Source organism: Coloeus monedula, assembly GCF_965178545.1.
Source record: "Coloeus monedula genome assembly, chromosome: 12".
Classification (NCBI taxonomy): Eukaryota; Metazoa; Chordata; class Aves; order Passeriformes; family Corvidae; genus Coloeus; species Coloeus monedula.
Genome location: NC_138792.1, coordinates 15072901 through 15087904, shown reverse-complemented (window position 1 = coordinate 15087904; position 15004 = coordinate 15072901). Strand labels below are relative to the sequence as shown.

Genomic DNA, 15004 nt, shown 5'->3' with positions numbered 1-15004 from the left:
TGAGAGCTTGAATGTGCATTTAACCTCCTACACTTTGTGTGAGTCAGAAGTTTTTTACCATAATGTAATTTTTTTGCATAAAGTAATGATCTTCCCATTCCCAGATGGGGAAATTTATATTAGTTTGACGTCTGAGCGATGTGAATAAAATGTCCACCTACCTGCTGAGTCTAACCTATATTTTAGTTTTGGGTTATAACATAGATATGGGAACAGAAAAAGGCATTCATCAGTAGTTTTGTAACCTTGGAGTACTTTGACCTCTACTTCTCATGCTGCTGAATGCTGCTATCAACTGTTATTAGCAGACTGAAATGCAAAGGAATGTAAAGACTCAAATATATAAAAAGTAATTTTTCTACCCAGATTTCCATAATGCACCATAAAGTCTAGCAATTTAAAGGCTGCAAGTTAGCGTGGATATGAAAAAAGCAAAATAAAAAATTTAGCAGAAGTAAAATTCAGCTGTTAGGAAATGTTACACCATTTGCTTCCACTGCATGATTATCCCCTCTTCATTCTTCCCTTATGTTACCTGAAGAGCATCCATGCTACTGATGGTATAGATAATTTTTCCAGAGATTTAGTGAATCATGAAGTCGGGAGGCAGCATATTTTATATTCTCTGGACTGCAATATTGAACTTTGTGCCATTCAGTGTCATCAGCTTTTCCTTGTGCACTGATTAAATTGACCTGTTTCCACTTCAGAAAAGCCTTCAAATATTTTAGCAGTGAAGCAGCCGCCATTCAGCAGCAGCTGCCTGTCTGCATGCTGAAGATGTCATCAATAATGCACAGGATAACATCTCCAAGTGAAAGAACAGTAGGATTGGCATCAATTTTGCCTAATGGAGCATCATCCCCAAATCAGGCAGTGATACCTGCAGCGCTGGCAGCAGCCATGGCATTGAGATGTGGCAGTCTCTGACTCGGAGGCGTTGTGGAAACGTGACAGCACTTTTGCTGCTTTTTCTTTCTGAAGTCTGCTTTCAGTTGCACTGATTGGAATGTTCTTTCCCTGCTGCTTGCAGAGGGTGACGAGACAGGAGTGATGGACAGTCTGCTGGAGGCCCTGCAGTCGGGAGCGGCTTTCAGAGACCGCAGGAAACGAACGCCACGAGCGCAAGGTAAGAGAATTTCTGTCAACTTGGGGTTCTGAACCGAGCGGGCTGAAGTTGTTTGGCAAAGATTTACCCACAGTTTTCACTGGGAACCATTGGGCTGCTCTTGGGCATTGAGCTCCTGTGAAAACCCAGCATGGTCTTTGTGATCATGCATTTTTAACCTGTAGCTCTGTCTCCAGGTAACTGTGTGCTCTAAGGGCTCCTGTTGTGTTCGAAATGGCATTTAAACATCCCTGCACTAAGTATGCTTAATTTTTACAACTGTAAGTATAATTAATTTATTGTAGGTGGTGCCATGAAGAATACTAGCTTCTTAACAAATAAGAATTTGAGTGTTCAGCTGATCATCGTTTCCAAGCACTGCTCTTGGTTGTGTTCTGCTTTGGTAGGAACTTACAGTGTTTGTACTTCCAAAAGTAAAAATACATGAAGGTAGCTTCATTCTGCTGAGGAAGACAATAGTATCAGACTGAACTTAGTCTGGTTTATTGAGCAGTTGCTTCTTCCTGCAAAGCTGATTTGGAGAAAATTTCAGAAGTTAATCAGTGGCAGCATTTGCTTTGTTCACTTCTCTGCTTATGATATGCCTATAGTACACAGGTTGTGAAATGCACTTACTCTGCTTTTACTTTTCATCAAAGTTCATGGTAACTGTCTCTTGCAATTTTTCATTTGAAACATGTCTTACAGGAAAAAATACAGCTTTAAAAAAAATCTACAGTTGAAGGTATTTGACATAAAATCAAAAGCTTGGTTTGGATATGTTTGGCAAAATAGTCATAAATAAGCCATGTTTATCCACCTAATCCTCAGTGAGCTGTGGTTAGGTTCATGTTGGTTGATGATTTTTTTAGAGTAAAGGCAAATTCTATTACCCTCTTTAGATAGCAAAGATAGTGCATAACTATTTTTAATTTGCTGAACACATGATCTTATGAAAAAATTAAAAGTAAGTGACTTAATTTGTTCACACTATGAAGTGAATTCTGCTACAGTTCCAGTACCATTCTTAATTCAGGGCTTGTTTCTGCTCTCAGATCAGATGTGAAAGAGCTCCTCGATCAAAATTTGATTTTTCCCCTATCTTGAGAAGTATCATTTTGAGAGATGGTTTATCTGTGCTGTGACTTGAGGAGACATTTGTCCCCAAGTGGTGACAAAGCAAAGCTTCCCAGGGACCAGAGGAGATGGCACAAAATCTGCTGCAGCTGAGGAAACCAAGAAGATGATTGAACCTGAGTCAAAACCAGGGAGTCCTCAGCAAAAACAGGGAACAGAGCTAATTAAAAATCCCTTTTACTGATGTTGTTTTATGTAGTTACTTTGACTTCTGTGTTTGAAATGTCATTGGCTCAGTTGATGTTCCAGTGGGGTCTGGCTTTTAAGTTTAAGGAGCTGATTGACCTTGGGGAACTCACTGTGAGAAAAGGGCTGGGTCTTCCATTTCCAAACTCTGGCCAGCTGTAAGTGGTCTGTAAGAGAAGACCATGATGTAAAATTTTCAGGGGTAGCTAAAAATTGAGAATAGGAGGCAATAAACATTAGTCCCAGTCAAATATCTAATTTAAACTTTCATGTAAATTTTCTCATGTGGTTTAGCAACATACATGATAGTGAGTAACTTGTCTACACACCAAAAGGTGCCCAAAAATGTGGCTGTGACATTTCTAAGCAGTGAACTACAGCATTAAAAACCTGGTACCCTATTTACAAACTTCTACATCTCTCCTTCAAAAACAGAAGGAGCAGTGACAGTTCCCTCAGTTGGTGCCTCTCTGTCCTGCAGAGTTCCATCCAGAGACATTGTAATAAACAATGAACTCCATGACTCCTCTGGTTCAGTGGAAGGGGGAAAAAAAAAAGGAAATAAAAGCCATGGAAAGAAGAGGTTGGGGGATTTCTGGGCTTGCTGGGTCATGTGGTTGTGATTGGCAGGCATGCAGCAAATGGAGTAATGCAGTCTGTGGGCAGTGCCCAGTGCAGGAGTTGTCTGTACGTGCTTAGAGCTGAACTCCTCTCACTCAGCCTGGATTTGGGACACTCATGGAAAGGAAAAAAAAAAGAGAAAGGTGCTGCTATTTCCAAAGTTAGACTTATCCAGCAAAGTTTTGGGTTTGAACTTGTTTTGGTTACACATCATGGTCTGAGAGGAAAGTCTCTTGTTTTCTGCCTGTTTGGACACAGATGTCATTTTTCTGTGTCAGTTGTGGTTGTAGTTTAGCAAGGAGAAAGAACGACTTCTGCTTGCTTGCTTTTTGTAGTTTTGCTAATTACTTGGTCACAGGTGGCCACTACAGAAAGGCAAAAACCCTCTCCAAACCCCTTAAAAACCCACAAAGAAAATGCCCCCCAAATGCACTCACCAATACATTAAGTTCACTTTTGTACATTTTTCATGTACGTGCTCTAGATCTGTCTTTTTCCAAACTTGCTTACTTTGTTTGCATCTTCTCATGGTGAAAATTAAAACTAGACAGGTTCCACACCCCCACAATGGCTGCAACCAGAAGATCATGGAAATTTGGCTTTTGTTGTATTTTCTTCCAGTGGTTTCACAAAGTAAATTTAACTCAAAAGGAACAAACTGTAGTATCACTACTAGTGGCATTTTTGATCAGTTTGCCTAAAACCCCACGTTGCAAAAGAAAACAAGACAAAAAATCCCCATGTGTGTTCCCTGCTAGCTTTAGGTGAGTGGGTTGGACCTAGGAGGGATTAATTAATTTGGATAACAGAGCTCCAATTACTACAGGCTTACAACCAGTCATTCTACGTCTTTAGTTTGCCTTTTTTACAGAGTTTGCTGCTGTGCCTTGTAGAATAATGTTTGTGCTTACGTGGTCATGTCTTTAAAATATTTCCAGAGTCAGATTCAGCCTGGGTGAGAGGTGGAGAAGGGAAGGGAGTGGTGCTCTGTTCCTGCAGAACAGCCGCCCTGCACAGGGGGACTGCTCAGCATTGCAGTTCTCCTGCTGGGGAAGAATCAAATGGTGAAATGTACACACAGGTTCAGAAAAATAAAGCTCATTTCAAATATGTTGAGCTGCGTTCTGTTTGTTTGCTGGGCCTGTAAATGAAAAGCTACACTTTAATGGGTTGCATTACAACCCGAGACTTTTCCAGTAAAAATGGTTTTGTTACCAGGTCATGGAAGTAATAATAATAAATTCCTGCCTCCTCCTCTAGTTTTTCATTTCATTCTGCTCTTATGTGTTCTTTCTTCTGCAGACCTCTCAGTGTGCAAAAACATTGTGTGGTTTCTCTCTCCTGAGCTTATTAGCTGTTGTTATTGTTTGTAGCCACTGGATTTTAGGTGGAGAGATTGTCCATTCAGTAGACTGCTTTGCTTAGAGAGGCTATAAAATAATAATTAGAAATCAGTTTCTAGAAATGTTGGTTCCTCTTCCAAAAATCCACTTGCATTTCGCAAGTTTGCCAATATTGTTGTAACAAAGAGCACTGTTAGGTGGCATTTATCACAGGGTATCACTGAAAATCTGCATCCAGCATTACTGCTGCACAATAATCACTGCCCTTTTTCCTGGCCCTGGGGTATGAAATTATTAAAAGACCAATTCAGGAATAATTTTTCTCTAAATTAGATTAAGCAAATTCTGCACAGAGCTAACTGTTCTGCTAGGGGTCTTTCTAGTCAGCTTCAAAGTTTTTTTGCCATGGAATTTAATTTCTTTGAGAAATGTTCATAACCAGTGCCCTCTCCCTTATATACAAACTCTGGCAACCTCCCTGATGCTCTGGGCTGTTATTTCTGTGGCTTTCTCTCCTGGGAATGCAGTGCTATAAGGGACATGGGAAGCAGGATCTTCTGCACTAGATCTCACTGGATTTATCGAGTATTTCCTGTGCTCTCTTAGTACACATTTTGGATTAGGTTTTAATTTATGCATCAAAATCAAATCCGTTGCTACCCTGTCATTATTTCCAAACTAAGAGTACACCTTGAGAGTGAAAGGGACACAAAGAACCTCCGTGATTCAGTTTCAGCATCTGATTTGAATCTTTGATGGAGCCATCTGAAGGGCTTCCACTCCTTGTTTTAACTTTTTGAAGAGAAAAAGGAGTTGTGGTAATGATTTTAATGATTTTTGTTAATTTTCATATGGCATTCAGACATTTTAATTTAAAATATAGCTTTAAGAAGGTCCATATTTTAAATTGCATCAGAATTCTAATTAAAGGTTTTAGTTTTAGGAATATTGTGTCTTCTGCTTGGACATACAGCTATGCTTAAAGACTCACTCTTGCTTGTCTACCTGGCTAAACTAATTTTACCTTTGCAATGATTATATTAAATAAAATCTTGAGGGGTAGTTAAGTTTGAGTGCACAACCCTCATTTACCTGAACCACATTCAAATAAAAACCTTCAGTCAAAGCAAATTTGCTTTCCTGAAAGCATTGTCAGTCATTCTGGATGTGACAGTTGTCTAAATCAGCTGGGTTTTGATATGTTTCCACCTGTGAATTGATGAGAATATGATAAATATTAGAATGCAAGGATGTGGGAGGTGCACTGAATTTGTGCTCAATAAAATATCTATCAGAGTGCCATGATCCTTAACATCAAATATCTGTTATGAAGCTGGAAATATCCATAATGGACTATAAAAATTTAGTCTCAAGTTTAAAAATCAGTTTGTATTTTACACTTATTTCTTCATCTTTTCAAACATTTTTACTTTTAGGAGCTGAATATTTAAAAATGTGTTTGCTATTCAGTTGTATAATGGAGGTTTTATGCTTACAGTCAGGTAATGTGGACTAATGAGACTCACACATGATCCGAGTGCTTCAAAATTACCACATCTATAACAGCAACAGCTAAACAAGATCACCAATAATAAATTTACTCATTTTGCTTTCACGGCATTACTGTGGATTTAAGTTTGCTTTTATTTCTAAATATAAATATGGGCACCATTCAAATCGAATCTCAGCAAATTACCTGGGTCCTGAGAGCTCCATAAACAGTCCCAAAGCTGTTTAAAAATAGGGTATTTGTGGTATAATCTATTTTTACTGTCTCTGCATTTTGTCTTATGGCTTTTGTAATTAAAGGAGTAATGTTAGATAATACATTTTTCCGGTGGCCCGGCATGACAGAAACAGCTTTACTATGTGGAGATTTCACTTGACGGTGGGAGGTGTCCCTCCCCATGACAGGGGGGTTGGAAATAGATGATTTTTAAGGTCCCTTGCAGCCCAAACCCTTCTATGAGATTTCAGAGGAATTCTCCTTACAAGCAGGATGGAGGAGAAGTGAAAAAGGGACTAAGGAAGGCTTCAGCCTTCAGCCTGCTCAGGCTGCATTCTCCAGGTTTTTGGATGGACAGCACCTCTGAGCATGCAAGGAGTGAAGAGGCTCTAGAAACACCTCAGGACCACTGACTGGGTGGACAGAAAGACAGAAATTTGAGAATTCTGTGCATTTGCATAATTGCTTTCACCTCTGTTGCTGTGTTACCCTTCTCCAAAGCAAGTGCTGAGGATTGATTTGTTGTCTTTAAAATTGATTTTCTGATCTTGGTATGCACAAGATTGTGTGTTGACCTAGAGCATGTAAAGTGTTTATAAATGTTTGGTGAACTAGACAGACACAGAAAAATGGGACTGTGAGCTCTGGACTTCATATCTATTGCTGCTGCTCTAAGTTGTTGTTTGCCATTTAATGTATTCTTCTTTTCCAAGACAAGAATTTTACCCAAATATATGAAAATGGGCCATCCAATGGGAAAGCCCCGTGCATGTGCTGCAAAATGTCCTTCAGAAAGTTACTGTGCTATGTAATTGGAGCTGATTACCTCTGAGTTTGTTGTTTGACTAAAGCATTTAATCACTTACCCAGGCAGAGGAGAGTTCTGTACCCCTTGTTTTTATTAGTGTGCTTCAGAGTGCATTTCAGTGTAATGGGAAAGTTTTCCCTATAAAGTATCAGAATATTTTTTTCAAATCTCAGCATTTTCAAAAATCAGCGCTGGTGTTACTTTACTCATCAAATTGTCCTGAGATCCAAAAATAGATAATTCTAAATTTTTGTGCTTTTTGAAGTAAAAACCCATTGTCCATGAGTGATGATGGGAGTTCATGGAAGCACTGAGGATTCTCCTGCAGCCTCGTGGCATTTGCAGGCTGTACCACAGAACAGCTCAGCTTGTGCCAGACCATTGTGGGACTGTGCCAGTTGCTCCAGACCTTGAAATTGAGTGTTATATTTCATTTTAAGTTTTGATACATGTTTGTATTTATTTATATTTTTTCTTTAGGGTTGTTTGTGTCTGTTTCATCACAGGGCACGTGTCTCTTCATGCCCAGAACAGCACTAGAGTCACAGAGAGGGTTTATTATGGAGCTTCTTTTTCTTGGAGTTGACTTGGCACTGTTGCTTCTGAACCTTCTAAAATCCCTTAGAATTCCAAAAGCCTTTTTGAATGTCTTGTGTTGTGAAATAGATTTTTAGAAATAAAACAAAGCTTTTCTGAGAACTGGGGAATTCTGCACAGTAAGCAGCCTCTCAAAGAGTGATCCAGGAGGAGGCTGCCAAGGTGACATGGGAGGATTTTGTATGAGCTGGAAGTCACCCACCGTTGTGAATTTATTTATTTTTTAATTCACACTGAATCTGAAAACTGTTCTATTTTAATGAGCTATGTCCTGCTAGATGGGAAGGCCTCCATTTCCAAAGATTGATTGCTGAGTTTTTGCTACATCTTTATGCAGTAGCTGAAGTTAGAGGAATTTCTTTTACATGCAGAGAAAGGATATTCATGCATTAATTTACCAACTACATGAGTAGTAATGAACGATATGCAAGGCTAACTTAATTTGCATTTGGCCATTTGAATTTTCTTTGTCAGTGCTGACACTGTTATCATGCAATTATTGTGAAACACTTCTGTTTGAAAAATTTCCTCCCACAGTACTGTTTACTGAGGTAAAGCACATTGGCTTTAATATTTTAATATATACATAATGAATGGAAAGGGAAGAGATGAAAATTACTGTTGCAGTGTGTGACTTAGGAGGGGATTAATTTGAGTGACCTTAGGTCCAAATGGTTATTTTGTAGATAGGAAGGCTTCCTGTTCCATCCTGCTCTGGGCACACGGTGTAGAATTGACAGTCCCCCAACCTCAGCACAGAGAGACTGGCCCAGAGTTCTTAATTGTGGCTGTCATCTGAACTGTAAGAACTTAATTAGTTTCCTTCCTGCAAAGACAATATTTACCCTGTGGGTTGTGAGGTAACAGAGAAAATCATGAAACTTCTAATTTTCTTGTTGCATTAGCAGGAGAAAATAAGGTTCTCTGTTCAACACCCCCAAAATAACAATGCTCAGCTGGAGAGCACTGACACCATCTTAGCAGTAGATACACAGCGATAGTCAGGCTCTCGTGTCATTCCGTGAGAAGCCAGGACCTCAGTCGGTTGCCTCAAGTAATTTTATTTTCCTGCTGTTTTTAGTTTAATCACCTGTGAGAGGGTAAGTTAATCTGAGACAGGTGTCCCGTGGCAGGGGGACAGGTTGGGGTCAGCAGTCCCTTTGGAGAAGCTCTGCAGAGGAGGACACCACACGTGCCCTGGACAATGCAGCCCGTGCTCTGTGCTTAGAGCTCTGCTGTTATCGTGGTGCTCATGAGAGGTGTGCTGCCCAAAACCAGAGCTTCATCTTTGCAGCTTATTACCAGTGGAAAACATTACCAGCTTTGTGGTATAGATTTTGTAGCATCACCTCGACCTCAGTTTGATTGCTTTTGTGCTTCTATGAATTTTGGAGAAGGTAACTTTAGGGAGGTATTTTGTGTCTTGGCGGGTTGGTGGCTGGTTTTGTAATATGATTTTTTGCATCTTTTTACAAAGCATCTCTGGCCATTTATTCACAATATCTTTGGCTTAAAAGCCTGCAGGCCTGACTTTGCATGACGATGCACTTTGTCAGGGTGCATCCAGTGTTGTGCTGCAGGCAGGTTGGCCGTGTTGAGACCTGGTCAATCATCATTTCAAACCCAATTTCCTGTCAGTATCTCTGTTGCATTTCTGAAACTGCAGCACAGGTGGTTCATCTAATTATTGCACATTATTGCCTCACCATAATGTAGCTGAGCTGTTACATTTGTAATGTGTGTAGTTCCAAAATTGCTCTCACATCCACGCTGGTTAATTGTAGGACATTTGCATTGCTTGGTTGTTTCAGTTGGAATGCTGTTATATTTTAAAGGGTCCTGCAATTAGGGTGAAGTTATTTTTAATGATGACTAAAAGCAGATGTGAGATATTGATGATGTACATTAATAATAACTCTAATAGCTCTTTATTTTCAGTAAGTAGTTTCAAATCCTAGAATTGCCTCTATTCTGTGAAAACCAGAGACCAGCCTTGAACGAGTTGGTTTTATTTAGCCATCTTCAAAACACACTGCAGAAGGGAACCTTTGATACGATTTGTTGTGCTTGTCTCAGGAGAAGTTCTCTGCATGTTGCACACCTGAGTTCTCTTTTGGAGGAAAAAGTGATATAAAAGGCTTTGATAGAAGATTTTGTAAGAACATTATCACTAATCTATCTATTAGTGTGTGCATTAGCTCATCTCCTTTACCCTCTCATGGAAGTATATAATGTCATAATATTGGTATTTAAAATCCTTGTACATACTGTACGGTGTCTTCCAGATGGATGTTTAAAAATAACAAAGTTACTGGAGTTCTTTAGATCTGTATTATATTCACTTCTCATTTTCTCTGTGATTTCTGTGTTTTTTTCCTTCTGTTTTTTTATTGCATTGGGTATTTCTTCTGTTGTTGAAGAAGATTCTATTTAAATAATTATAAGGCAAGTATATAAAATTTTACAACACTGTATGTGCCTGTAATTCCATGAATATATTACTGGAGTGGAATGTCAGCCTTCTGCATTTTTCCCTACAAATTTAAATTACAAATGAAAATAGACATACCACACTGAAATAGGGAAAATGTTCAGTCATTGTGAGGGCGATTTTATTTTCATTTTGAAGGAACACATTTCTAAAATGATAGCCAAAAAAAGCCATTATTGCCAGTATTCCCTCAGGAGAGGGAGAAATAATTCAACTTTGAGGGACACAGGGTTTTCTGTTTTGTGATCAGGTTACACTGTCAGCTCACCTGGCTTTAAGCTCTGTAAGAATTATGTACAAAACAATGGGATGGAGGACCCAAAAGGTCCTTATGACTTCATAGAGCAGAATTTGAGTCTGAGAACAAAAGCAAATTCCATTGTTAGTAGGGGCTGATTAAAACCAGCAAGATGTTGAATCAACAATTTGGAAATTAATTACTTCCTTACAAAAAAACTCAAACCAAAACAAGAAAAACCACCCTAGATCTGATGATTCACTCCTGAAAAAAATCCTTTATCACTCCTGTCAGACATTCCAAAGATGACTCGCAATTTCTTTGCATGTGAAATCTGTTCGTTGCAGGATGGATTTGACAAAAGCTTATTTTATTTTTAAATCTACTTTACTAGAGTGAAAACCTTAAAGGGAGATTTATTAGAAGTTTCACTCTTTTCTCCTAATGGATAACCACTCAGAGGGAAGCTGGAATTATGTTTATGGAGTCTTTTGAATATTTACTTTGTTGAAATAATAAAGACACTATTACTTAAGGAATATATATTTCAAAAAAAATTCTCTCTTCACTGAAGGCAGTCATGATTTTGTTTTAAAGGAGTAGCAACTTATCATCTAAGTGAGCAGATCTGAATCTAATTCTGAGTTGTAACTAAACTTCTTAGGAAAATCTCTTAAAATGTGTTGGTAAAGAATCAGGAAGTTCTGTAGCACCGAGTGGGGAGGGTTTAGGGAGATGTGTGAACCTTTAAGAAGCTGTTTGAGCAGTTTGCTGGAATTGCATTTATGCTCAAGCCCTTAGTGGTAGGAAAGTCAAGGATGAAGCATTCAGAGGCCAGGCAGTGCAGTGGAACACAGCCCGGAGAGGAGCTGCTCTGCCTTGGGGGGAGGTGCTGTGGGTTTTTGCTTTGCTGGCGTTTCCCAGGAACATTTAATGTTCAGAGAGCTCTCTGAAATGGTGTCTGTGACTCTTTGGCACTGAAGCTTCACATGCTATCAAGATTGTTTTTGAATTATCACTGATGGTTTTCTAGATACAGCTCATTGCCTGCCATCCTTGGGAGGTTTTTTTCTCCTGCAGAGCTCCAGCTCTGCAATTTCCTGGGATGGTTTCAGCCTTGCTTTGTCTACACACCTGCCCTGTTATTTCCTTTCAGGATGAATACAATAAGCTGTCATAAATAAAAGTAAGACTTAACATTAAACAAATTATTATAGGGCAGGGGAGATGAGTAATAAAAAAAAAAAGCACCTTGTGTTTCTTACTAAGCAATTGTTCTTTTTGAAACCCCTTGGAGCACCACAGTTACTGTGCTGGGGCAGTTCTTCTCTTGCTTGCTGTCCAGTGCCTGATTTTGGAGCACATTTTGCCCTCCAGATGTCAGCAGAAACATCTTCCAGACAACTTTCAATTCTTCTGTGTGGCTGGGAATCCCTGACTTCAAAAAAATCTGTTGACATTTTCAGGAAAGCAAAGGTTTAATCTGTTTAAAGTCTCTATAACTGGAGATAAAATTTTAGTTTAAAAAAATTATTTAAAAAACCTCACAACCCAAACAAAAAAAAAACAACAACAAACCCACCCATAATCTTTGTTTAGGGCCTTCAGCTCCTGGAAGTGTCCTCTGACTCACGTAGTCATGAATTGAGTTGGTAGCAAACCCAAGAGGATTGTTACAACAGGACAGAAATAGTTCAAACCTTGATGTGTTTGGTAGTTTTTCCAAGCACATCTCCCATGCCCTGCAGATTCTTTGCAGTTCTTGTGTATTGAAGAACAAAGAGACCAAATTCATGCTTGCATATTCATGTCTTTTGTTTCAAAGAGGCTCATGGATGATGGGAAAAAGGGAGAAATTATCCTAAAGCTGCCACAAGATCAAAATATCTCAGAGATGATGCAAGAGGAGTCTTAAAGGATCACTGAAATACTAATCTGAGAGAAAAGTTTCTGCAAAATATTGATGATAAGGCAGTGTTACTCTGAGAATTACGTGTATAGAAGTGCATCCCTGCAAGAGAATCTGTGGATTTCAAATGTGTGTTGTCGTCTTTAAACACGATGGCTGCAACTTTAGATTGCTGAGGACTTTAAAAAAATTAACTCATAAAGGAACCTATTAAAAGGATAGAGGGTAGAGTACGTTTGAAAAGTATTGTTTGAACAGGTTGTTTTCTAGCATAAAATAACTTCTGTAGGGTTTAGGACTGGAGAATTGGAATATGGCACAGCTTGTTGTAAATGAAAATAGGAGCTCTTAAAAAGAGTGTTTTGGTTTTTTTTTTTTCCCTATTATTTCCAAGGATTAAGGAGGAATACAGTAGAATGAATGTCAAAAAGCAGAATTATGAACTTCTTATTAGACTTCCTCAGACAATAACTATACAATACTTTTAAATTTAAGTGACAACACATTACCAGGTTCTTGTGTTTAACTTCATTGATGTTCTAAGGAGTGCCATGAACCCAGATGGAAGCTGGGATCTGCTTCTGCTCCAGCAAAGTATTTAATGGTCCATTATTCCATTTATAACACATGAAGATATATTCCTTCCTAAAATCTTTTTTTTTACTTGTAAGTGAACAAAAGGCACTTTAATCTCAACAGAAATCTCTGAATGAAAGAAAGAAATAAAAATTGCAGCTCCAGCTATTAAGAGGTTGCATTTAATATGGAAACCAGAAACACTTGTAGGAATGTTTAGACATGAACTCAATTATTTGATTACAAAAGCAGTGGCAAATAGAGAGTGAATCTGAACAGAAGTTCTGTTAAAAAAAAAAATCTCTTATCTACAAATCAAATTAACAGCTGGTGTTCAGTGCAGATTGTATCAGGAATTGAAATGCATAGAGGGCTCTGGTTTATCTTACTGAAAATGGGCTCAGCAGTGTGTTTTATGGATGTGGGTGGTGAAGTGATGTGAGCTGGAGTGATAGTAAACAGGAACAGCAGCTCTGGGTGTTTGAGAGCCCAGTAAGTGTTGTCAGGCGAGTGCATCATCACCTGGAGAGGATGAGTACGAGTCAATCTGATACTGTGAGCTGGGTGACCCACACCTGGAGCTGGTGGTGTTGTAGGAGAAGCTTTTCCATAGCTTGGAAAGCTTTTGGGGTTTTCTGCAATGCAGAGAGAGCAGGAGGCTGCAATTCACCCTCCTCCTTTCTGTACAAATATTGATCAGTGAGGAGCAGGAACAGAACTTGTCAATTGGACAAAGACTCCCATCACATTCTTTGTTTCCAGTCCAGTTTGGAAACTCTCCCTGTGTGGCCAAGAGCAGCTCCACCTCTCCTGTATTACATTTCCTGCTCTTTTTTGAGAACCTGATTTGCAAATCAGTGCAGACAAAGGAGAACAGTGCGAGGAGTCAAAGGCAGAGTCACAGCCCTGACTCTCCAGGCACTGGAGATTCCTCTTCGCCCTTAACGATGCTTGCCCTTGTTATGTATCACCTATTCCAACAAGAGCACTTTCACACTGCTGCAAACTGGATGATAAACATGGGGTTTTAAAATTTAAAATTATCTCTTTTTTTTGTTTGTTTTCTAAAAGTCTTTCTGCAGTTATGATTTTAGATTAATTTTTTTACCAGATTTTTCTTACAGGTATGAATATCTTTATAATAGACTTCAAGTGTAGCTCCTGTTCCCTAGTATTTTTTTCCTTTCTTTAAAACATGATATAAAATAGAGAAGCACTGGAAAATGCGATGTTTATGGGACTGTGTAGCCTTTTGATTCCACTTTAAACTCCTTTTTTCTGTGCATAGATATCTCACAGAAGTCACAGAATATTCTGAGTTGGAAGGGACCCACAAGGATCATCAAGTCCAAGTCTTAAGTGAATGGGACTTACAGGGATTGCACCCACAACTTTGGTGTTTTAGCACCAGCTGAGCTCATCTCTATTTAGATATATGTATATTTTTAGTTATTTATTTTAACGTCTGTTTTCGAAGGGGCTTCACCTTGAGCAATTGGCATAAAAAGGTTGCACTTGGTATTTTTTTACGAAGAAATCTCTCACAATAGCTTGCTGTTACTATCAGTACCTCAGGTTAAGTGTAAATACTGTGGGCTCTGGCTTTAGCCTTTTGAAAATTATTCAATACGAATTTACTGTAATGATGGGCTAATTAGTTAAAGTTCACTGAGTTTAGCTAAACATACAGTGTTTGATTTAGAGAGATAAATCTGTGATCTGTCAACCTTTTCAGACATAATCCTACTTTCAACATTATCTGACAGGTAGTCAGCCTGTCAGGCCCGGGGATGTGCTGCAGAGCAGCTCAGCTCTTCACTCTTGACTAGTCATTTATCTTATGGAGCATAATTCACAACTGGCAGCTGGGAAGTGGGGAGCACCCAAGGAAATGTTTCAAGCCTTCCTTTCCTTCTTTCATGCAGGAGGAAATCGTTTGTAGATGTGGCTGTAACTCCCCTTCGTGTGTTTTGGGGTTTTGGTTACTGTAAACTCTCTTTGCCCTGCATATTCTGAAATATGTGTGTTTAGAAATGCTCTGTTACAAATGAGACTCTGCAAGCATTTTTAACATTTTGCATTTTTGGGATACTGTGTAATTCCAAAAGGTAATTTCAGAAGTGTCTTCACAAGTGAGGTGTTCACACTTTACCAGACGAATGAAAACCCCCAGACCTTATTTAGCTAATCTACAGTATCTCTGGATGGTAGTTTATTGGCAGGAAAATGAGTTGTTTCTGAGGATCTGTTGTAGTCCCAGGCGT

General features: G+C 38.9%; 1 protein-coding gene across 1 annotated transcript in view; it reads left to right on the top strand.

Moving 5' to 3' along the window:
• Positions 1-15004, top strand: part of DIAPH2 (diaphanous related formin 2) — a 183751-nt gene that overhangs the window by 127842 nt on the left and 40905 nt on the right. The window contains exon 26 of the mRNA XM_082289626.1: positions 1034-1129. Coding sequence (XP_082145752.1) covers positions 1034-1129 — 96 coding nt within the window. The remainder of the gene's footprint in view (positions 1-1033; positions 1130-15004) is intronic.